At 51.2% G+C, this 23,820-nt stretch overlaps 1 protein-coding gene across 1 annotated transcript in view; it reads right to left on the bottom strand.

Annotated features, from left to right (window-relative positions):
* Positions 1–331: 331 nt before the first annotated feature.
* The window catches only part of LOC118691393 (hydrocephalus-inducing protein homolog), a 70,730-nt gene continuing 47,241 nt past the window's right edge, over positions 332–23,820 (bottom strand). The window contains exons 37-68 of the mRNA XM_054516184.1: positions 23,181–23,305; positions 22,641–22,769; positions 22,153–22,338; positions 21,538–21,671; positions 20,156–20,282; positions 19,861–19,891; positions 19,214–19,569; positions 18,578–18,736; positions 17,967–18,154; positions 17,613–17,795; positions 17,252–17,371; positions 15,795–15,954; positions 15,512–15,684; positions 15,157–15,355; positions 14,367–14,469; positions 13,713–13,812; positions 13,068–13,236; positions 12,548–12,786; positions 12,146–12,218; positions 11,303–11,507; positions 10,698–10,930; positions 9,954–10,105; positions 8,826–9,018; positions 8,162–8,264; positions 7,301–7,552; positions 6,815–6,957; positions 6,253–6,474; positions 4,916–5,076; positions 4,303–4,403; positions 3,610–3,764; positions 2,819–3,360; positions 332–2,043 (exon numbers count right to left, since the gene is read on the bottom strand). Of these exons, the coding sequence (XP_054372159.1) occupies positions 1,875–2,043; positions 2,819–3,360; positions 3,610–3,764; positions 4,303–4,403; positions 4,916–5,076; positions 6,253–6,474; positions 6,815–6,957; positions 7,301–7,552; positions 8,162–8,264; positions 8,826–9,018; positions 9,954–10,105; positions 10,698–10,930; positions 11,303–11,507; positions 12,146–12,218; positions 12,548–12,786; positions 13,068–13,236; positions 13,713–13,812; positions 14,367–14,469; positions 15,157–15,355; positions 15,512–15,684; positions 15,795–15,954; positions 17,252–17,371; positions 17,613–17,795; positions 17,967–18,154; positions 18,578–18,736; positions 19,214–19,569; positions 19,861–19,891; positions 20,156–20,282; positions 21,538–21,671; positions 22,153–22,338; positions 22,641–22,769; positions 23,181–23,305 (5,585 nt within the window). The 3' untranslated portion in view covers positions 332–1,874. The remainder of the gene's footprint in view (positions 2,044–2,818; positions 3,361–3,609; positions 3,765–4,302; positions 4,404–4,915; positions 5,077–6,252; positions 6,475–6,814; positions 6,958–7,300; positions 7,553–8,161; positions 8,265–8,825; positions 9,019–9,953; positions 10,106–10,697; positions 10,931–11,302; positions 11,508–12,145; positions 12,219–12,547; positions 12,787–13,067; positions 13,237–13,712; positions 13,813–14,366; positions 14,470–15,156; positions 15,356–15,511; positions 15,685–15,794; positions 15,955–17,251; positions 17,372–17,612; positions 17,796–17,966; positions 18,155–18,577; positions 18,737–19,213; positions 19,570–19,860; positions 19,892–20,155; positions 20,283–21,537; positions 21,672–22,152; positions 22,339–22,640; positions 22,770–23,180; positions 23,306–23,820) is intronic.

Raw genomic sequence — 23,820 nt, 5'->3', positions numbered from 1 at the left:
AAAGTAGGATGTAGATATGCTTGTGTGCAGTGCCTGCCATGAGCAGTTCCATCCGTGCTTGCTGGGATGATGCAAACCTCAGAGGGTGACTGTAGCACCAAAGGTTACCTTCCTCGGTATCCATACCTGCTTCCCGAGTTCTGTGCACTAGAACAGCACACTGCAGGAATGCAGAGGTGAAGCATAGAAGCCATGACACTCCATCCAGCAATTTGCAGAGTCTTAGAACATCATTTCCTATTCCTCTTTTGTCGAAGTCTAGTTTGCCTCATATTCCCACTGCTCAACACCCAAGGGGTTGCAGCCCACAGTGGAACAAAAGGCTCTCAGGTGGCAAATACAGAGGTCAGTCCAGTCTTGCCCTTGACTGTTCACTATTAAATCATCTTTTGAAGATTAACTTTTAAGGGTCACTTCCTTGTACCACTGTCCAAGTTTGGGGAGGAGCTTCCGCTTGGCCCTTTGACTTGAGAGGCGTGAGAGCTTTTCTGCAGTCCTGGTAACTCTTTCAGTTGTTAAAAGTACCTGAAAGGGACCTTCCCGCGCTGCTGTTAAGGTATCATCATTCCAAGTTTATTAGAACCCAATCTCCTGGTTTTATCTGGCGTATGTGAAAGTCTAGAGGTGATGTTTGGGGTAACAACTCTTTTCTTCTAAGATCCATGAGAGAGAGTGCAATTGCCTGCAAATGATTTCTGAGATCTAAGTCACTAGTTTCAGCCATTGGCAAACCCTCCTCCCTTCCCAGATAAGGTAACCCAAGTAACATTTCATTGGGAGAAACTCCTATGTCCTTACTTGGAGCAGTTCTGATCCGTAATAGTGCTAATCTGCTTTCAATCATTAATTTGGTAATATGGTTCTTAAGGATAGCATTCATTCTCTCCACACATCCAGAGCCTTGAGGGTGCCACGGGGTATGAAATCTCCAGTTTATGTCTAATTCAACACATATAGAATGCAAAATTTCTGAAGTGTGTTCCCTTCTCTGAGTCTATTCTTTCATTATCCCATATCTGGGAATGTTTGTTCTAATAGCATCTTAGCCACTTTGGAGGCAGTTGCAGTTGAGGTAGGAAAGGCTTCTACCCCGTGGGTGAGGTGATCAATTATTACAAGAAGGTATTTCCATCTCTGTATTCTGGGGAACTCAGTGTAATTTATTTGCATATTTTGAAACCGTCTAAGGGCTAGGGCTCTTCCCTCACTGGGATGTTTTCTCATCACTTTCTTATTTACCTTTTAACAAATTTTAACAACATTGTTCAGTCTGTTTGATTCCTGTATAGATTCCCTCACAGCAATAAGTTCTTCCGAATTGATCACACAGTGCTTGAGCTCTCCAGTGTATTCCTTGGTGTAGCTTAATTAAAATTTCTCTAGTAATTGCTTTATTCATTATCTGCCTCCCTTCCCTGCACAGCTGTGACCAGAACTACAGCAAAGGGCAAGTGCCTGCAGCCGAGGGAAGGTTGGGTATCTGGTTCTGTTTGTTGTTGCTGCCAGTGTTGGTTTTGTTTGCCTTACATGCTAGTAAAGAACTGCTAATCCTTTTCCCATATCTTTGTCTGAAAGCCCCTTAATTTCAGTTATAATAATTTGGAGGGAAGGAGGTCACATTCTCCATTCCAGAGAGGTCCCACAGACACCTGTCTTTCCAACCAAGACAAGCTGACAACTAACGATTTATTGCCAGTTGTTTAATTAACAATTAAACAACAGTTAGTTAATTAACTTAGGTAACTAAAAGATAAGCTAGAGGTGTTCACTGGAAGGGTAGCTGCGGAGGTCTCTGGTGAAGGGTGGAAGACCATCAGCAGCAGAAGGCACGGTGTTGCTGGCTCCTGTGGAGGCTCCAGCTGACACAAACGCTGTCACTCAGGGGGCAGTTTCCAGTGCACATGCTTCTTGGGCCTCGGGCTCTCCTCCCTCTGCCGTAACGCCGGGCTTTTGGGTTTACCAAACCTCTTCTTCTTCTTGTCCCGGGCCCTGCCTTTCAAAATCACCCGCACCCTCTTCTGACTTGGCCTCAGCTTAGGAATCCTAGGAAGAAGGGGACTGGTGTTAGCCAGAGGAACATTTCCAGCCAGCTGCTTTTCTGTCTCCTTGCAGAGCACACAGTGTTGCATCCTCTCTCTGTGCAAGCAGTGAGCAGCAGATTAAATAAACGCACTCACTGCACAGAGGTGCAAGGGCAGGAACATGACCAGTTAAGTGCCTGGGAATCAACTACAGCACACAGGGTTCCATGTAGAGAAGCAGGCCTTGCTTGTCCCAAAAGGAAGCAGAGCTAGGGACTGGCTTGTCCCCAGATCTCTCGTTCCAGATTTTGCAACCTTCCAGGAGCGTGATGTTTCATACGATGTCTTTTCCCAGTGCTCCCTTCCAAGGCCAGATGATGATCTTTCTGTGCTCCTGTGGGTGTTTCTGCTGCCTCTCTGGGGCTGCCTGACTCCATGCCCACCTCCCCATTCCAGTCAGAGGGACTGAAGGGAGGGTGTTAGGGGATGAACCAGGCTGTGCTTGGTGATGCCCAGCAATAGGACAAGAGGCAATGGCAGAACCTGAACAGGAAATTCCACCTGAACCTGAGGAAGAACTTCTTTCCTGTGTAGGTGACAGCTTGCCCAGAGAGGGTGTGGAGTGTCCCTCACTGGAATTATTCCAGAGCCCTCTGGACACAACCCTGTGCTCTGGGAGGACCCCACCTGAGCAGGGAAGTGGGACCAGATGACCTACTGTGGTCCCTTCCACCCTGTCCCACCCTGTGATTCAGTGACACCCATTGATAGCATGAGTTGGCGGAGACGTTTCCCACCTGCACACCATGATGGTCTTAAAACTCCCCACAGCCTTCGGGGAGAAGCGCAGATGGAAGGTCTGCATCTCGCCAGGAGCCAGGGTGCCGCGGTAGGGGTCGATGGAGAACAGTGCTGCTGGTGTTTCATCGGTCAGATCTGGGAAGATTTCCATGGAGGAACTGGTATGCTGCAGAGAGATGTGCTTTTTCTTTCTCTTCTTCTTGGAAGGGGCTGGCTGCTCAGGCTGCTGCTCCTCAGGCTGCTGCTGCTCGGGCTGCTGCTCCTCGGGCTGCTGCTGCTCGGGCTGCTGCTCCTCGGGCTGCTGCTGCTCGGGCTGCTGCTGCTCGGGCTGCTGCTGCTCGGGCTGCTGCTGCTGCTGCTCAGGGAGGTGCTGTTCCTTGGAGCGGCTCTGCTTCTTGGAACCCTTCTTCTGCTTGGAATCCAGCTGCTCCTTCTCAGAAAGCTGCTGCTGCTTAGAAGGCTGCTGCTGTTTGGAATCCTGCTGCTGCTGCTGCTGCTGCTTGGAATCCTGCTGCTTGGAACCCTGCTGCTGCTGCTGCTGCTTGGAACCTTGCTGCTGCTGCTTGGAATCCTGCTGCTGCTGCTGCTTGGAACCCTGCTGTTGCTGCTGCTGCTGCTGCTGCTGCTGCTGCTGCTGCTGCTGCTGCTGCTGCTGCTGCTTGGAATCCTGCTGCTGCTGCTTGGAACTCTGCTGCTTCTTGGAACCCTGCTGCTGCTTGGAACCCTGCTGCTGCTTGGAATCCTCCTCATCCAGAGGACCCAGCAATAGGTCGGGATCCAGGCGCACCAGCTGGCACCACCATTGGGTAAAGTCCTCCTTCCTGAGAGGCCGCCGCAGCTGGCGCCGCCGCCGCCGCACTTTAGGAGGATGGGCCAGCTGCCGCCAGTAATGACGCAGCAGCTTTCTGCGATGCTTTACAACTTTATTGGAGAGGAACCGACCTGCAGGGAGCAAGAGGACACCTTTCAAAGACCTGTGTTCCCAGCAACTCTGCCTCCTGCTGCACATAGGTGGAAGAGAGCTGGGATGCACTTGGAGCATCTCTGGCCAAGTACTTTATTCTAGAAAGAAAGAGAGCGTCTGGGAGCAGGGTCCCTGCCTGCAGCACACATTCCTGTGCCAAAGCAGGAGAGTTGCTTTTAGACAGTGACTTTGCATTTGCCCTGGAGTGGGGAACTGCACACAGACAGTGGCTGCAGGGCAGCTCACTCGTTACGCCACTGCTTTTCCCAGTCTCAGACTTCTCCAAGAGATGACCTGATGTCCCCCTTCCCAGTCCTGACCCAGCACGTGGCTCTCCCCAGAGCCTGGCTCAGCTCCTTTGCAGAGCAGAAGTGGCAGAGCAAGAACAGAAAAGGCTGAAAGGCAGAGAGGGATAAGGAGAAAACGCTCCAGCTGCAGCTGGGAAGATGCTGATGAAAGTGGACGTGTGGACAAGGATGAAAAAGCAATTCATGTTTTGGGGTGAAATGTCCTTACGCATCAGAGCGATTGAGTATGGCTTCTTCACTGGTTTACTAGCTACAAGTTCCTCCCAGTAGTATTCCAGGGCTACCTTCCCTCTGTTGTGAATTCTGAAACTGAAAAGCAAGAAGGAGGAATAAAAAAAATGCCCAATAAATATAAAGCAAATAGTACAGTAATATTGTTTGAGGAACTTCCGGTATCACTTTCTGCTGAGGAGCACCTTCTTCCCCAGGCAACCCTGCCATGCTCAGACTGCTGTCCTGGGTGGCCCAAAACAGTATTTCCAAGTCTGGATGTTTAAGAGGAAAGGGCCAACATGGTGCCCAGGACACTGAAGCTAAGGGGCTTCCTCTGGACTTTAGGTCTTGGTTTGACTGCAAACTTATTCTTCAGCAGATGAGGACAGGTGACATGCAGTGAGAGCAAACCTTTCTGTTCTCAGCAGAAAGGTATGGCAGCACTGAGGCTCTCCTGACCACCATCTCCTGCTTGGCCTTGTGTGCACGTAAATGGGCCTGTGCTGGTTTGGGCTGGGGCAGAGTTCTGGGAAGCAGGCACTGGGCCAGCCCTGGGCAAAGGCAGCTCCTGCTCCCCGGAGGAGCTGTGCCTGGCCTCCAGCACTCACGTGGCTGTCCTTGTCTGGAAGGGCAAGGTATCCTTGAACTGAACCACGATGGTGTTCGTCTTCAGCTGGGTGTAGGCAACAGCAGCACTGAGGCACACCTCGGCCTCCTGGGTGCTGTCCTCCACCACAGTGTGATCCGTTTCGGGGACTGGCTCGACCACCTGCAAACACAGGAGGGAGGAATCACTGTGCAGAGCCCGGAAGGTCAGGCTGAGAAGGGAATCTTCTGGCCTCCAAGATCAGCCTCATAGAGGGACTGGAAAGGACCATTCACTTTTACTTCCCTGGAAAGATGACAAAATTGGGACTGCTCTGCTACAGTAGTTGTTTCTACCCACTGATCCAAGCAGTCACTACCACAGCTGTTAATATCCCCATGGAGACTACAGCTGTGTTCCAGTCCCTGTACTTCAACCTTGTAGAGGGACTGGACTCTTTTCCTGGTCCCCTATAAATCCAGCAGGTCTCAAAATTTGGTTTAAGTTCCCCTGCTGGAGCTCTGTAGATGGAGAACTCCATGACTGAAGAGTTCTAGAAAGCACCTTTTCCTTCTTGTCTTAGGAGAAAGTGCTCTCCAAATTTCTTGTGTGGATCAACAGCCACACTGCTGGGAGCTGAGGATGGGCATTTTGGGATGTGAAAGATCTCACTAGGAAAGTCTCCAACTGCAGATGTTCTGACAGAAAAGAGGATGGCTTAGAAGCCTTAAAATGGTCCAGAAACTCAGAATTAACCTTCACCCAAGACGAGTTTGCGTGGCAATAATGACAATAAAAGTCAGAGTCTCTGGAGATGATCCTTCTCTGGACTCCTCCATACTGTCACACAGTGCCTGAGCTACTCCATGATGAGATATCCCACACAATACAGAGACTATAACCAAATTCTCTGGTATCCATGCAGACAAAACTTGGACTTCACCAGCATATGCAGGAGAAGTGGATTTCTCTCTGCTTCAAAAGAAGAGACAGAGTGCAGCAGACTTACCTCCTTGTTGGTGAAAAGGGACCAAATGGGATGAAGACATTTCTAACACCATAAAATGGGATAAAATCATAAAACATTGTCCCCCATTCAACATGGGCTGCAACACTTGTGCTTGTGGCACAGACTGATGGTTTGTGTGTGGCTAAAGGTCTCTTGTCCAAAGGATTCCCCCTCTTGTGTGGATGTATCCAGTCACTCTGCATCCACCTCCCCCCTGGACTGCACTGCTGGTGAACCTCACAGCTGCCCAATGTCAGAGGAGGCAGGAGCTGCACAGCCAGCAGTGATGGTGTTATGGTGGTTCTTTTTGTAAAAGCTGGGTTGGCTTTTTTTGCCATTTTGCTTCTTACCTTCTCCATTTTATAGAATTTGTCTCCTGGGTCTTTCCTGGGGGTAGTCTTCCATGAGACAATGCACTTTTGGTCATCCCAGTCCGGAACCTTCCTTGGTGGCAGCTGAAACTCGATCTTGGTCACCTTACATTTCACAAGGTGCCTCCTGTAGGTGACTGGGACATTTGATTTGAAGGACACTTTGATCTCCTTGGCACGGCGAGGACGGAGGTGTCCCACCTAGGGGGAATTGGGGAGTCAAGACCAAACTGGAAGCACTGCCAAGGGCAGGACTGACAGCAAAAGGAACTGATGTGGTGAGCAGCTGTGCCAGGAATCTGCACTTCAGAGTGGATTTATGTGAAGTTTGATAGACAAAAGTATGAACAGAAGGTGCCACCTCCCATAACATGAAACCTTTGCTGCAAGGCTGGCAGCCTTGGCCCAGCCAAGCCAGGGACTGCATCTCCTCATGGCACTGGAATGGGCTATCAGTGGCATGTGAGGACTCCCTGCCAGCTCCTGGGAACACCAGGGCAGGGCCTGAGCAGTGGGGAAAGGCAGAGCAGTCCACGCTCACCTTGGGGGAGAACTGGAATGGGCCGTCTGCCTCCCACTCAAAGCGCAGGAACCGGTGCTGGGTGCGGTTGATGATGGCGAAGGTCCTGTGGCAGCGCTTCCCGACGGGACAGTGCCCAAAGTCCATGTGGTTCTCTCTGATAGCTGTAAAGGAGGAGAGCAAGGGATCTCAGCATGCAGGGAGCTCCATCCACCCCCTCACGTGCACAGACACCTGCACGTTCAATGCTTCCTTGCTCCAAGCCTTCCTCCCTCTGCAGGGAGTTCCCCAGGCAGTTCCCCATCCCACCACTTCCAGGGAAACACCCTGACACATCCCTAAGCCAGCGACATGCAGCACAGCACACACTGCTCTGCGTGCATGGCTGCCACACCCACAGGCCACCAAGTCCCATGGGTGACAGCCCAGGCCTGGCTAGAGGGAGGACACACGTGATCAGACATTGTCCTCTTCCTTGCTCCACCTTGGCAGCCTCTCCTCTCTTACCATCAATGATGTCTTTATTCAGACTGCTCTTAGCATCCCTTTCCTCTGTGTCTTCCTTTAGTCCTCTGAAGGCGAATCTGTCCCTGTGGCCTTCACCCACCAGCTCTACTAGGATCTTGTTAGAGCAGGTATCCCCCACCAACAGACGAATCTTCCCTTCCAGACGTTGAGCCAGGGTGGGTTTGAAAATGACATCAAACTCTGTTGATTCCCCACGATGCAGAAGGAAGAAAGGCTTTGTAGGCTTGCTCTCTGCACAGCAATGGAAATCAGAGTTAATCAGATACAGCTGTACAGAGGAAATATTTCCATAGGATATATGAGGAATAAGAGGTTGAAACCAGGTACCTTCTAAGCACAGCTTCTACCCCCTCCGTGGTTCCAGACCCTCTTCCTATGCTCACAAGACACCTTGTGCCTATGCCACCTCCAGACACATCACCACTGAAGCAGCTTAACCTCAGACTGATGCCCAGCCCTCATTCCATCTGCTTCCAGCCAGGTCCAGCCATATGCAAAGCTGAGTGCCAAAGAGTGCTTTTGGCTTCTGCTGGCTGTCTGTGTGCTCAAGGGCTGTGTCTGTTCAGGTCGGTACCTTCCCACATGCAGCAAATACCCCAGAGGGTCCACTGTGGTAGTGACAGTCCCCCACAACTCAACCCTCCCCGTCTAGAACAGAAGAACTTCCTACAACTTGCTAGGAGGAAACCCTGCAAAAAGGCACCAAGAAAAGCTTGGGGGACAGAGAGCCCAAGGAACAAAACTGTGCCTAACATCTGGCTGCTGCTCGGAGAAGCCAAGAGCAGGCTTGGCTGAGTTTTCCCTCTTAGCATGATCACATTTCATGGTTAATGAATTTACCATTTCCGACGGAGTCCTCATCTTCAGTGTGGAATACCTTGAGTGTGGAGGCCCTGCCCTTCAAGAAGAACGCTCCGTACTCGTGCTCCAGGCGTAACATAAACTGAGAAAAGGGAAACCAGAGCACAGTGATGCTGGTGCGAGTACAGGGTGGCACAGGGACTGACACCACAGTGCTGCTGGTCCCACATGGCAGCCCAGCACCTCTCCCACTACTAACAGCACTTAGCACAAAAGTTAAGTCAAACCAGACAAGAAAAAGGGCGTTCAGAAACATCTGGGTAGAACTGACACAGAACCAAACAGGACAGAAAGTAATGAGCAGAATGTAATTAAACTACATCTAAGTCTACTTAAAATGTAGTAAACTGGGATCAAATACAATCTAATGGAACTGGAAAATCACACATGTCCATGAGAACAAAAGGTGACCTGAGAGACAGGGGGGAAAATACTCCACCACCTTTCTTGTGTTCAACTTAAAGAAGAAAGACTGGATGGAAAATTTCCAAGAATTCCCTTCTTGGAGAACAGATGTCAGTCACTTGCTTAAAAAGAATTTCTGACACCTCTTCCCAGGTCTGCCATGTTTTTTGGGACCCTTCCCCTGTGCCACAAGCGCTTGTTCCCAAACCAGACCATTCCTTGAGCAGGTCCTCCTCACCTTGAGAGGTATGATGCCATCGTTCCGGACGACCAGGGGCAGCTTCTCGGATCTCCCCACCTGGAGCCTCTTGAAGCGCAGCACGGCCGTTCCCCTCTTGCTGCGAGCGCTGGGGCACACGACTGTCAGCTGTGCCTCGTGCGCCTTCCCACTGATGGTGAAGGTCACGGTTTGGGGTTTAATTTTCACAGGGCTGCAGGAGAGGCACAGAAACAACTTCAGCTGGCACTAACCCATTTCTCACTAGGCAGGCAAAGCAGCAAGGGCCACAGTGTTTTCCCTGCCTGGTGCTCCTGTACCCCACAACACAGCCCCCCACCAGCCTCTTCCCAATCCACTCAGGGCCATTCGCTAGAGGAATCTGCTCCAAAGAGCCAGAGCCTTCCACAATAACAGTTAAAAATTATTTTACTTAATTGAATCATGCAGTACAACAGGTAAATAATGAGGCACCAGATGAGATATGGCAAATCCCCTGGCTGCAGTGAGATGAACTTATGCAACAAGCAAAAGCACAGCATGTAAGCAGTACAAAAGCAAGAAGGCAAAAACACATCATCATCACCGTCAGTAAAGATCATTTCCATGAACAGTAAAAAAGCAATTGCTTATTAGCAATTAGACTTGTCTTGTTCCAATTCAGCCCCTAAAGGGTTGAGGAAGAGCAGGCCAAAGCCCCAGCACACAGATCCCAGGGCAGAGGAACCAGACTCTTCTTTCATACCAGCTCCAATCACTCACATAAAACAGCTTAATGAATGCCAAGGAATCACAGAGGATCACCTAATTTTACAGAAACAAAGAGGAAACTGTGACTGCTGACTTGCTGGTACAGAAACTGCTTCATCCAAGCCTTTGTCCTTAGAAACCCCCAGCTCAGCTGCAGCACATCTCAGTAACTTCCAGTTGGCTACCTAATATTTGCCTGTCTTCTTAGTTCTTCATACAGGCTAAACCATCAGCCTCATTTTTCTGCTCTATCTAAGAGTTACAGCCTCCCAGATCATCTCATGCCAAGTACTTTGCCTGAGGCTACTGAAAGCATTAGAGCTAACAAGAGGTCTGTGCCTTCCCAGGGGAGAGGCAGCTATCAGTGAGGCCTCCCCAATATTTCACAGGGTCAGTTACCTTTTTGGGATGACAAGGGAAGCCTTGAAAGTGCAGTTGTAGTTCTGCTCATCCGGCGGGGTGAAGGTCACTGTAGCAACAGCATGGGATGAGCCAGGAACGGACATCTTGACTGGATCCAACTTGAAAATGTTGTTGATAGGGATTTGTTCCTTGGGGGAATCCAGAGAGCAGTGTTAGGAGAAAACACCTTTCAACATGACACAGTTTTATTCATAAATGCATTACTGAGAACATCCCCAGATACTGTGTCTTCCTTCCTCCTTCCCTGGGCAGGCTCCCGTCCTCCCATTCCTCAGGGAATGCTGGCCTTGTGCTAAAGCATTGTGTGTTTGAGTGCAGGAACCTTCCCCAGCCTACATGGGAGATGGGCACTGCATGGAAGATCCTGCAAATAACCCAGAACTGGCCTTCAAAGAGAAGGAAAGGCCAGGAAGCCTGAGGAAATGCTCTGCTTTGAGCCCTGCCAGGTCAGTTCATAACAGCCCCTCTCTGTGTGTGCTTCCAGGAGAGGTTCAGAAGGATTCACTTCTCCCACCAAAGACCCAGAGGTGTGAGCCAAAACCTTGCCCAAGACATGCAGAATTCCACACAACTGTTCCCTGGCTCTGCTGCTCTCCCCTGCAGTTTGACCTGCACTGATCAAGACTAGTCTGGGCCACAGGAAGCAACGCATCTGGAGAACAAAACAGGCTCTAACCCAGCCCTTAGTGGGCAACCACCACCTTGGCCTCCTGTTCTTACCTCTCCAGGCAGAGGTTTGATGGAGAGGACCACATCACATGGCAGGCTGCTTGCACTGTAGATACTGAAATGAGCTTCTGCCTCTTGGCCAACCAGAATCTTGTTGAAGATGAACCTGTTCTCATCTCTGATGAACAGGCCCGTGCCTTTCACTGACTGCAGCTTGCGGTCGAGGTCGGTGCTGCTGCAGATCGGGTACTCCTTGAAGATTAACATCACATCCTCAGCAAGTCCTGTGGACACACCAGAGGGATGAGCATGGAGAAGCCTCCCTGATGAGTTTATCTGGACCCTGCTGGCCACTCAGAAGGCTTGATAAGCCCTTTCTGCCCGGGTGACTGCTAAACCCAGCCTTGGGTGGAGGAACTGGCTGTGAGGAAGGAGCTCAGTCAACCTCAGTCTTAGAGAGCATTGCTTTCCTTTTATGCTTCCAAGCATCCCTCTCAGCCTGGGAGGGATGAGTCCACTGGTGGACTTGAAGAGGGCTGGAACCTCTGAGGATTTTAAGGTGGGACACCAGGGCTAGCGTGCCTCTCTATCCCAGCAGCAAGTTGAGGTGCTGATCAGCAGCAGGTGTGACCAAGGGCCCTGTGGGCAGTGTGTACCTGGGAGGCAGGACTCGGCCATCAGGGTGAAGGGAATGCCGAGGGGATTTTCCTTGGGGTCTCTGCCTGGGATGTCAATGTAGAGCTGCTCCTCACATTTCCCCTCCTGCCCTGCGAAGCATTCCACTGTGATCTTCTGCTGGCCCCACGGACTGATGGAGCCAGAGCAGGGGGACACCGTGAACATGCCAAGACTGAGGTGACTCTGCAGAAAAAGTTCCAGGAGAGGCTGATGGCTAATAGCTGTGCCTTGAGCACCCCAGCAAAGAGTACGTCCTGCCCTGGCCTCCAGCTGGGCCCAAGCACCCAGTCCCAGGGCAGGGAAGGATGACTCCATGGCCCAAAGGCAGCCCCAGGCTGAGAGCAACAAGCCAAGAAGAGCTACAAATCTGTCCCGGGGGCAGAGAGAAAGGAATTTGAGTGTAAAAAATAAAGGTGGTAGCTGTGATCCCTCAATCTCCAGAGGTAACAGAGGAGAGCAGAAATGCCTCTGAGAAAGACAGAAATACCTGTGAGAAATGATGGGAGAGAGCTAGGGGACTGCAAAGAAGAAAAAGCAATGTTGTCTGAGCTCTGTGGACTGGGAGTTCAGTGGGGGATGTTTTTGCTTCTGAGGTATTCACAGACCTATGCTGGCTTGCAGCTACCAAACACAGGACCTGCTCCCCTCTGTTGACCCCACAACTCCAGGTCAGAGCCAGAGTACAGGACTGTCAGTGGGACTGAGCAGATACTGGTCTTGCAGACCACATCCCACCCTGTGGCGATGAGCCCCAGCCTGGGCACAGCAGCATCTTCTCACATCCCCTGCAGCAGCACTGCTGGGGAGCAGGAGTCACCCACCTGTGTCAAGGAGCTTGATTTCCTTGCTGTTGAGAGCCTCGTAGCCAGTGGAGCAGATTCCCCTTCCTTTGAACTGGGAGGAGAAAGCAGAGGTATCTGTCATCTGAGCTCCCCTGCCTTTCTCTGAGGCCAAAGATGGCCTTCCTCCTCACAGAGGAAAGTCTTGTGCTCCTGATGGCTCCCAGAGAGCAGCCAGCAGCACCCATTGAGAGCACCTGCTGGACTGAGCAGCTCTATCACCAGCTTCATACTACACATGTGGATACCCAGGCCTTTTTTTGCTCCCTCTCCCCAAGCCAGGGATGCAAATGCACAACAGCCCAGGTCTCCTGGCTGCCTGCCACATACCAGCTGTGGGGTGGTGCCTCCTCGGACAGGAAGGGTGGTCAGGGCCTCTCGTACCTTTTGCTTTCCGATGTAGACACGTCCTCGGGTGGTTGGCGGATGCAGAATTTGAAGCGGAGCATGCCTTTGTTCTCCAGCACCACAGTCTGGCTCTTCTTGGTGCCCTTGATCATGGCTCCAAAGTTGATGGGTGAGGCAGGCTCAATGCTGTACTTGCTGTACACAGCTTTGGCCGACACCTTCAGCGGGATGTCGGCGACAGCCTGGCCTCCTCGACCTGATCTGGCATCTAGCACCTGTGTCCACAGGAAGGGCTGGTAAACAAAGCAAAGAGGCCAGCCTCTACCCCAGTCCCCAGCCTCCCTCCCCAGGCCTCCAGTTTACCCCTCCCTGTTTAAGCACCTCCTCCAGAGTCAGATTCTCAGCTCCACTTAGGAAGCCTCCCAAATGGTGTTGAAGGACTTTGTGTATGTAGGAGAGAGGATTCTCCAGTTAAAGCCCTCCTTCCGTTAGACATCTATCCTGTTTATACTCCCAAAACACCGTGTGATAACACAGCCTGGCCCAGGCAGCTCACCCGGCAGTACAGGATGGGTCTGTTCTTGAGGAGCATTTCATTTGTGGGGTGGAAGAGCATCTCAACATTCACAGCAGGCTGGGAGGCAATCAGCACGCCCGACTGAGGCACAACAGTGAAGTGGGATGCCACGTCTCGCATCCTGGGACCTGTACCCTTCAGCGTGAACCTGGGGAGAAAGGGAAGGAATGGAGATCTCTGCAGTTAAAAGTACAGGTGCCACCAGCACAGCCAGGACTTTGCATAGGACCAGAAAAAAAAGGGAGAGTTCAGCTCTGTCAGGGAATCTTGGATCTTGACAGAGAATTCAGACAATCATGAGGTTACTGCAAGAAACCTTGAACCACCATTTTTCATTCACTTCCTTACAGAGTCTCAGAAAGAGAAAGGAGGTGACCATCAAAGAAAGGCAATGAATCTCAGCATTTCAGTGGCTGAAATTTCTGGGGCTGTCCTTTGGGTTCCTGCTGAGCTGTGAAGAACTGCTGGTTTGCGGCTGGATTCTCTTGTAGAATAATTGAGATTAGAGAGCCCAGGTTTTGTATTTACCATGAGGTAGCCAGCATGGAAATGGTTCTAGCCATTGACAGAGCATGCAGGCCTGGGAACCCAAGGAAATGCTCACTACCAGGCAGCAGGACTCACCTGTACTCAATGTTGTATACCCCTTTGTTCTTTAGACGTAGGATTTTCTTCACGTTATCCATGACATTAATGGTTCCAAAGTCCAAGCTTCCTTCTGGACCTGCAGAAAACCCACAGTGAGGTCAAACATGGTATTTGTGAGCTGCTGCAGAATACAACAGGCCACAAGCTACGTGGAGGTCTTGGTGCAAACCCCTTTCCAGCAAGTTTCTGTTCCTGAAAGGGTTTTCCAGCTACTTGTCTGCCCTTTCTCTTCACACTCAAAATATCTGCAGGCTTAGTAGCTAAAGAGCTCGCCTTCCATTTCCTCACTCCCAAGCACAAATCCAATTACTTTATATGCTGTGCTGAGCCTGTGGGAGTTGCCAACTGCCTGTTCACGTCACTGTTGGGAAATCCAATCTGCACATCAAGCTGCACACTTCGAAGTTCAGAGGGGAGAGACTTAAGGCTGTCAGAGACCTGACAATGCTTTATTTCATGCAGGTTGCAGGGTACATGCTTTATGTATCCATGCCATCCTTGTATTCCATCCCATCCCATCCCATCCCATCCCATCCCATCCCATCCCATCCCATCCCAATGCTTTGGTTGCCCACCTCCCAAGGTAATGCAGTGCACCTGGACTGCTTTGTTTGGGAGGCATCCACTGACCTTCAGGTATGAAGTCAATGGTCAGAGAAACATCATAGACCTCTGCAGAGATTTCGATGTTTTCAGTGTGGACAACCCCCAGGGCGTTTTCTGTATCTGAAACCTGAGGCAGCAAGAAACAAACACTGTTCAGGTTATTCTTTTGAAAAGTCCTTGTCTCTGCTGGCTGCTTCCCCTATGGCCTCCCTGGCTTCACAAGCGTTGGTGGACTCCCAAGCTTTGCTAACCTGTTCCTCTCATGGGCTGCCCCAGTGGGATTCTGCTGCAGTAAAAAACCCTATCAGCCCAACTCTGCATTCCTACAGCAGGGAATGCTGCTGCTAAAGCATCCTTGAGAGGCACAGGGGTGTAAGAACAACCACAAGAAATGTGAGGTGTCTCAGAGCAGGTGGCATTGACAACCCTCTCCAATCACCTAGCACCCTGTCTGAAATGCAGCCCCTAAACCATGGGGAACAAAATCCCAGGGGGAGAGTTTGTTGCACTGTGCAAGAGCTTCAGACAAAGTCCAGGAGGAATCTAGAGATCATGCTACAGTCTGTACCACCAAACAACAACCTTCAACCATTCAAAGGGACAAGGTGGTTGTGGCACAGGCTCAGGATGCAGTGTCTGCTTATCTGGGGGGATGTGGATGCACTGCATGTTCTGGCAAATACTGTGCAGAGGCAGAAGCTGGGGTCACAGCACCCTTGTGTCTCTCAGGTGCAGCTCTTCCTGATTCTGTCCCTAGGAGCACATGGCTGCTCACTGTGCCCTGCTCTGCCAGGCAGAGCACAGTTCCTCTCACCTCTAGTCGGAGGATCTTCTCAATTATGCCAATCTGCTCAGCCTTGAAATGCAGTGTCACTTCAAACTCTGAGCAGGGATCAAGGATGCCATTATCTTGTGACAAGGAGAAGTTCTCAGCAAGGTAATCCAGCCCATTAAGCTGCCAGGCCATGGGCAGCAGGCTGTTGTTTTTCAGGACCAAGGTCCTGCTGTCAGTCCTGCAGAGAGAGGAAGGCACTTGGCATCAGCTGCTGGATGGTCACACCAGCCTCACCACTGAATGCAACTCGGAGCAGCTCCATCCATGCCCCAGAAACCAGAGTCCAATGTTTTCTCTTTGTCACCAGTCTTGGAGTGCTTGTGGGATGACTGACCTGTGCAGAAGCAGCTTGTCAAAAGAGAGCTCCGAGGGGCTGACCTCCAGCTTCACATGCACCCCATGGCAGCACAGGCTGAAGACCACTGGCTCCGGGTTCTTCTCAATGCTGCAGATGAGTTTGTCTTCCAGGAAGCCAGGGGAAGTGGGGTATGCCCAAATGGTCAGCTCCTGGACATGGCCCCACAGGAAGAAATCAAAGGAGCTCTGAGTGTGAGCAGGAGGAGCAGCCCCTGGGCACTTCTACAGTGCCTGCTCTGCTCTACCTGCCCTTCTCCTACCCGCTTCTCCTTTGGTTTCAGGGTCATGCAGCGAGGATCCACAACAAAGGTCCTTGTTTTCTGATCTTCCTCAAAAGAGAACTGGACCTCTACGACCATGGGGGAGATGTTGAGGATGGTTAACTTCTCCGAGTTTCTGGGACCGTTCTGGGTCTTGTACCTGTCCACAAAAGGGGACTGTCCACAACAGTCTCCTCCAGAGGAGACTGTTGCCTTTGCCACACACCGCGGAGAGCACCGTGTGCACCCGAGGAAGTGATGCTGGGAGACCGTGCTCTAACAAACAAGTGAGGGAAATGGATCCCAGTCAGGGCCATGGGCGTGTGCTCATCCCTGCCTTACTCTGATGCCTTCCCCTGGACTTGGTGCCTCCAGCCCAGAAGCCTGATGATGCTCAAGCCACTTCAAGAGTTTTTAACACAACATTAATTCAAGGGTGCCTAGAAAAATAAAAGTACACCAGACACATGGGTTCTTTCCCCTTCTTTCTTGGGATGCCTTCCCTGCAGGGTATAAGGAAAGGCTTTTGGAAAAAGAGTTTAGCTAATCTCTTTCATAAAAGTCATGAAAGTGCTTTGGATTTCATGGGTTAGCTCAGAGTCTGAGAAAGAAACATAAAGAATCAATTCCTAAGAGGAATGCAAAAAGATAACAAATGACCCTTCTCTCAGGTGTGGAAATGACTTTGGAGTTAAAGTTAGAGAGAGGAGTTTGGAGAAAGGGTTAAAGAGGCAAACAGAGATCCCAGACCATCCGTCAACCTGGCTAAAGATTGTATGTATTTCAGTTTCATTTCCTTGGGCTGTCAAAACAGACCTAGCCCTCCAGAGCTCCCATGGAAATAAGAACTTAATTTTCTTTTAAGTGACAGTAAAAGTAGAAGTACACAATAGCTTCAATGACAATGAGTTTATGCAGATTTTATCCAGCAGTGAGCATGCAATGTCGTTACAGGAAAATGTAATTCCTGCTGTATGTTCCCCTCGACGCCCATTGGCAGGTCAACCATAAAATCTTATTAATAATTACAGATTAATGAAAGGTTTACAAAACCATCTACAGAATAATTGCTAGATCAGACTACCTGCAGAGCTCAAAGCACTTCAAAAACCACCATAAAGTTCATTTCCTGTGGGTTGAAGCTGACATGTGGAGGGGGACACAAAAGTTGCCCCCAAGTCACCTTTGGACTGGCAGCAGCACATGGCTCTGGCCACCAAGGTGGCCACCAAGGCACCCACTGGGTAGGCAGAGCAGCTCCTCCAAGGCTCATTTGCCTCTTATCTGCTCAAGTTCACACATCTGTGGTCATTTAAACCCATGTGTCTTCAAACCCACGTGTCTTTGGTCCTTCAAACCCAGGACTCTGCTGGGGACTGCCCTGGATTGTGCCACCAGGACAGCATGTCTCTCCAGGCATGTCCAGAAAAGGACAAGGCCCAGCAGGGAGCACATACCACTCTCTTGATTTCCCACACAGCAGCGGTCCAAAGTGGAATTGCTTTGTGCTCTCAACGTATTCCTTGAAGATGACTTCATCTTCCTTCATGGTTTTCCTGCACTGTGGAAACACCACCCTGGGCAGAGAAAGTGGGGAAGGAGGAGCTATGAGATGCTCCAAGCAGGAAATGTAGTCAGAAAGCCATAACCCTTCCTGGTGGCTGAGGTACCATCTGCCTTCCCAGCTCCCAGCACAGGAAGAGATGCTGTGTGACCCCAGGGAGCATGATCTGCCCAGGCCAGAAGCCCCAAGGGGCAGCCCTGGCTGTGAGTTCAGCGGCAGCTGTGCTGTGGGAGGCTGCCAGGGCCCAGCCTTACCGAGGGTTCTGGCTGATGCTGGGGTAGAGGCCGGTGCCACGGCAGGGCAGCTCGTACTGGCGCTTTGACTGCACGAGCTCAAACCTCAGTGTCTGCTCAAACCTCCCTGGGTTTTTGGCAGTGAAGTGGACCTTCAGTTCCACCTCACCGTGGGCAGGCACTATCCACCGGTACCGTTTCAGCCTGGCAATTAAAGAGGAGGCTTCAGACATTGCTGAGGAGCAAACAGAACAAGGAGGGTGCACTCGCCATCCCCCAGCACTGGCACAGGGTCACTGTGGAGCTGGGGACGATGGACCTTGTTTGGCAAGAGGACTGAGAAGCAGAGGCATCACCTCCTCCTGTGCAGCTCACCTGAGGAATTCTGTGGGGACTGAGGCACTTCCCACTGTACTTTTGGATCTTGTTGCAGAGGAATCCTGGGGACTTTCTGATCTCTGTGTGGAGATATGCTTCTCCTTTGCAGAGCTGTCTCTGCTGGTTGCTTTACCTGTCTTTGGATGGCCCTTGGCAGAACTGCCCTTCACATCTGGGGCCTTGGCCTAAGGGGAGAGAGAAGAGGGAGGGAGAGGTGAGTCCTGAGACATCCTCATTCTGGAAAGCAAAATGGGGGTTTGTTCCCCAACAGAAGAGAGAAAAAATAAATAAGTCCACCTGCCCATGGACTTGGTCTTCCTTATTGGTGTTTGTTTCGCCTAGGATACCCCTGCTCACTCAGGACCCTCTCCTCAAAGGAAGTTCATGGTTTTAAGTGCTGTTTTCCCCTCTTGTCTTACAGAACTGCTCTGTCTCCAGCAGAACTGTCTCTTTTGTCCCATCCCTGACAGAAAGGAGACCTGCAGACATGGGACCCCATCACATCTTCACTACCTCTCCACAATGCTCCCTTTTCCTGTCCCGCCTGTCCCTGTCTAGACTGGTCCCTGCCCCGGCACCTTCAGTGCCAGCACCACTGGAGCACCCACCAGATCCTCTTCCATAGCAGCACCTTCTGGTGCCACAATGGTGAAGGGCTCCACACGCTCTGCAGAGCCCAGCCTCTCCTCTGGGTACTCGACTATGGAGAGCACAGCAGCAGGGGGAAGGGGAGGGCCGTCAGGATGCAGTCCCAGATATTTCAGCAGCTAAAACAGAAGAGAAAATCCTGTTTATACTTCTGTCACCTTCATCCTCACAACTCCTTCTTTGAGGGCACTGAGCTTTTGGCAATGAGGTTTTTAATTTACATGAAGTACAAGTGCTTTGTTATGTCCAGTGGGGTGAGCAGGGTCCAGAGCAGACACAAGAGCTGCAAACAGGACTGGGAGAGAAACCTCTCCCAAGTGACTCAGCTGAAGAAAACAATGGCCATGTCCTGGGACGGTTTATGATTTCCAGGCTGGGAAACTCTGAACAGATGGGATACTTGTGCACAGAGCCCTCCCACTTCCTGCTCATCTGAGGGATGGTGATAACCTCCCCCTCCACACGGCTGATAGAGTCTTTGTGGAACACCATCAGGGACCTGGATGTAGCTCTGTGCCATTATCACCTGGGGGGACACAATGCTCCAGGGCCCAAGACCACAGCAAGATCAAGATCTGAGCCTTGCAGGGTTTTACCTGTTCTTCCGTTGGCAGCTTCCCATCCCTCAGGATCTCCTCAATCATGGCCTTTGGATCTGAGACCTCAATGTCCAAGCACGGCACCCCAATGTGCTCATCTCCGACTGCTCCTTCGGCAGCTTCACTTTGCGTCCCCAGCTGAGATGACTGAAGACTCCTTTGGTCTCCACTGTTTTGTTCAGGCTTCTTCTCCACAGGCTTATTGGTTTTCTGACCTTTGTTTTCAGCTGAAGACTTTCCCTTTTGGATCACAGATAACTGCACGGTACCCTGAACCCTGTCCCAGCAGGAGAAAACTTGTGCAACATTCTGCTGCGATGAATCATAGATCTGAAACCTCAGGATCAAGTTCTCCATCTCAGCTGGGTCCTCTGGGATTTCGGTTCCCCCCTTCTTAGGGGCTTTGGTTTCTCCCTTCTTTGGAACTTTGTGTTCCCCCTGCTCTGGGGCTTTGTGTTCCATCTTCTTCGGGGCTTTGGGTTCCTCCTTTTCTGGGATTATGATTTCGCACATCTTTGGGGCTTTGTATTTCCACTTCTCTGGGATTTTGGTTCTCTTAATCTCTAGGACTTTGGTTTCCTTCTTCTCTGAGGGTTTGGTTTCCTTCTCTGGGATTTTGGTTTCCTTCTTCTCTGAGGGTTTGGTTTCCTTCTCTGGGATTTTGGTTTCCTTCTTTTCTGGGGCTTTGGTTTCCTTCTTCTCTGAGGGTTTGGTTTCCTTCTCCGGGATTTTGGTTTCCTTCTTCTCTGAGGGTTTGGTTTCCTCCTTCTTTTCTGGGGCTTTGGTTTCCTCCTTCTTTTCTGGGGCTTTGGTTTCCCCCTTCTCTGAGGGTTTGGTTTCCTTCTCTGGAGTCTTAGTTTTTTTCTCTGGGGGTTTGGTTTCCTTCTTCTCTGGGGGTTTGGTTTTCCCCTTCTCTGGTTTTGGAGGTTGCTTCCCCACAGAGACACCCTTCTTGTCCTTCTTCCGCTTCTGTTCCTCCTTCCGCCTTTCTTCCTCCTTCCGCCTCTCTTCCTCCTCTAAGGCTTTTGCCTCCTCCTCACGCTTTTGAGCCAGCCGCTTCAGCTCCCTTCAGCAAACAAAACAGAAAAAATCGCTGAGAGTCCCCACCAGAAACTTGGGCTCAGCAGTCCTGGCCGGCCCTGCACTTCATTCCTTGACCCTGAGGCCAGGCAGAACCACGAGACCATTTCCGTGAAATTTTCTCAACCCACAGAGGTTGGGAACATCCCAAGTGAGGCCATTGGTGGAAGGGGACCTCCAGGACCAGCCAAACCTGAACCTTGCCATCATAAGGTCCTGGCCGTGCAAGCTCCCTCTTAAGGCACAGCCAGACACCTCCAGCCCACTGCCAAAGGCTGATCCACCAGCTCTCTGTGCTGATGCCTGAAAATGCTCTTTGTCTCTTGATTTCCCAGTTTAAAGCAGATCACAGATTGCTGACATCTGCATATCTCTCCTACAATTCTCACTCAGCTCATTCAGCACCCCTCAGGGCACAGCCTGCTCCTTAATGAGAATAATCCTATCAGTCAAAAGCAAAGGCTGCAGGAACTCCTCTCCTGCAAGACAGGCTCTTGTCAGCCAGATTTCCTGCAGGAACCCGGCTGTGACCAAGCAAACCGGTGCTCTCTGCCATGAAAGCCATCTGAAACAGCCTCCTCTGTCTCCTCCCCATGAAACCAACTTCAGCCTGGGCTGAAGGAAGTCCTGATACACAGACTTGCTTTAACCAGCCTCCACTCTCAGCTCCACACTTTGCCTGTGTGTCCTGAGCTGGGCTGCCTTGCTGGAGCTGAGCTTCTCCTGGGCTGGCCTACTGCTGCAGCTGAAGGGGAGCCTAAAGGACGTGAGCTTCTGTGGGTGGTGTCCCACCATAAGGAGAAGCCTGGCAGATCAGCATTGCAAGGACTTGCAATGCTATGGCAGGAGCAGGACCCAAACCAAGGTTTGCTCTGTGCCCCACACCTGCCCATACCACAATCCCACTGTTTTGGTGAAGGGAGATGATCAAGAAGGTGCAACTCAACCCCATGGACCTAAAGACACCTCTAGAGGCAGTGCCAAGGCAAGCCCAGAGCCCAGCTCCCTGCAGGCAGCATCTAAGCCAGGAGGGCTCAGCACTCCAATAGAGAAGAAGATCTTCTGTCTCAACAGAAGAAGGTCCTTCCTCTCTTGGGAGCCAGGGAGCTCAGAATGGCCATCCCTGTGCTGCTTCTGGCCTTTGCTATCCAGCACCTCTGAGCTCAGAGTCCTTGGAGCAGGGAAGCCCTCCAGGGACAATAACCCATGGAACAGCAGTAACCCATGGAAGCCTTACTCACTTTTTCCTCCGTATGAGCTTCCTTTCCAGTATTATTTTATCCACTTCTGCTTTCTTCTCCTTAGGGAGGGCATCATACTCATCCTCATCCATTTGTAAGATACATTCTGCTTTCCTCTGCAGAGCTTTCTCTCGCTGCAGTTCTTTAGCACAAAGAGGAGAAACCATGAGTGACTGCAAGCTGACCTGGGTGCTCTGGGTCAGCTGCAAGGATTCACAGCTTTTCCTGACCCAGCCTATCATCCCAGGAGATATTGGGGAGCTCATAGCCCTGCTCCAGAATTCAATCTCCCAAGCTATGGCAGGGCAGTGAGGTCCTGTGCTTTGCCTGGCTTAAGTGCACCAAGGCTGAGGAAAGTTGTTTGTCACTGAGCTACAGCAGCTGGCACTTGTGCTCAAGCTTTAATGTTAGAGATTAAGGTGAGTCTTAAAACCTCAGATCTCCTGCAACTCTGAGATGAGTGCTGGTTACACTGAGGCAAAAGGTGGAAAGATAAAATAAAAACATTTCTTACAAGCTCTGCTGCAAACCCAGGTACACAGATATAAAGTTGAGGGCTTGAGAGAAAAGATTTGAGAGGGATGGAGATATCTCACCTTTCTTCTCTGTTTCAGCTTCCCTCCTCTTTCTTTCAGCTTCCTCCCTGGCTTTCCAAGAAGTATAATCCTCGTGCAGGTTCACCATGAAGATATGACAACGATTCTTGACAGCTTTGAGTACACAGAGTAGAGAAGACTCCAGGCTGCTTGTAAAGAGGCTCTCCAAGCCATCAAAGATTGCTCCCTTGGAGCAGTCTTTACGCTGTGGATAAAGGGAAGAGTAAGTCAGCCATTGCACGCAGGGGGCTCGCAGCTGGACACTAAGCCCAGATGTCCCAGGGCACCAGCTATCCTTGTTCCAAGTGCAGTAGCTAAGAGCAGCTGGGACCTGTCCCTAGGCTCTGCCAGCTAAGGGCAGCTGCAGCTTCCCCCAGGGTTCCCTGCACACAGTCCAGGATCCTCCAGCAGCCTGTACAGACCTCCTCCTCCTCCTCCTCTCTGAGTCATACCTCAGTGCCTGTCTCTGCAGAGCAGGAATGTCTCCTTTTCCCCCACCCCACACACCTTCAGCCTCTCACTGAGGATGTCCACCAGCAGCTCCTCGGGCAGCACACAGCTCAAGCAGTTCAGCTCTTCTCCATGACTGCTGATGATGTTCAGCTGCTGGGGTGCAGGAGCAGTGGAAACTGTGAACTGCAATGGGAACCATTGTAAGGAAAAGAAACCACGGTGGAAAGCCCTGAACAACTCCCACTGCTGGGCTTGGAGCTGGGGTTCCTCACTAATGGAGACTAGAACAGACTAGCAGTGCAGGCTGGGGGCTCCAGGGGATGGTCCTGGAGGGCCCATCCCTTGGCCAGCAGAGACCCGAGCTTGCAAGCCCCAGTGCAGCCTCCCAGCACTTTGCTCACTGCCTGCAGCCACAGTAGCCAGGACTGCACTTTGCTAGAAAACCACTGAGAACCAGAGGAGCTGTCTGCCAGAGCACATTCCCAGCCCAAGTCATGGCCCATGGACCCACAGAGCCTCCACTGTAAGCAGCCCCTGCCCATCTCAAAGACAATGCAAAGGTCCCAGGCATCAACCAGGGCAGATCATGTTTACCTTGATGTCCTTTTTGTCCAGTTTGCTGGCTGAGTCCTTCTTTTGTGCTGGAGGGGTCTTGTCTTTGACATTCTTGTCGATTTTTTCCCCAGTGGCTCGTTTATTCTTGGTCTGAGACTTTTTATCTGTACAGGGGACAGATGGTTTAGGGGGGCTTTGTAAAGCAAGCAGGCACCTTTGACTGCAATGGGCACAGCCTTGGGAAGGAACATGGCAGCACTGGCAGCACTGTTTCCCAGAAGCAGCTCCTTCCCTGCTTCTCTTACCAGCATGGTAAAGCACACCATCCCATACTTGATTTTAAAGCCAGCACTACGTCCCTCCTAACAACTGTGCATGCAGGTGATGCTGCTCACACAGCAGTTCCCCTGCAGATCAAGCCAGAGATTTGTCCTCCAGGAGCATTGTTCCCATACACTGCACCCATCCTGCATTCCCATGTGGAGACCTGCAGCCCTGCCTCACTTGCATCACCCATCTCCATTGAAGCTAAATCCTCCTTGTGGGAAAAGCCCAGCTGGGACCCAGACTCTTCTTCCTTCCACCAGCTCCCAGCCCAGCCAGGTTCAAAACTGAGCACTGCAAAACTTCCCCCTGCACCGAGCCAGGTCTGGCCTCACCCTGCAGTGCTCAGGGCACC

Source organism: Molothrus ater, chromosome 12 (assembly GCF_012460135.2).
Source record: "Molothrus ater isolate BHLD 08-10-18 breed brown headed cowbird chromosome 12, BPBGC_Mater_1.1, whole genome shotgun sequence".
NCBI lineage: Eukaryota > Metazoa > Chordata > Aves > Passeriformes > Icteridae > Molothrus > Molothrus ater.
This window is presented reverse-complemented; position numbering and strand designations above follow the sequence as displayed.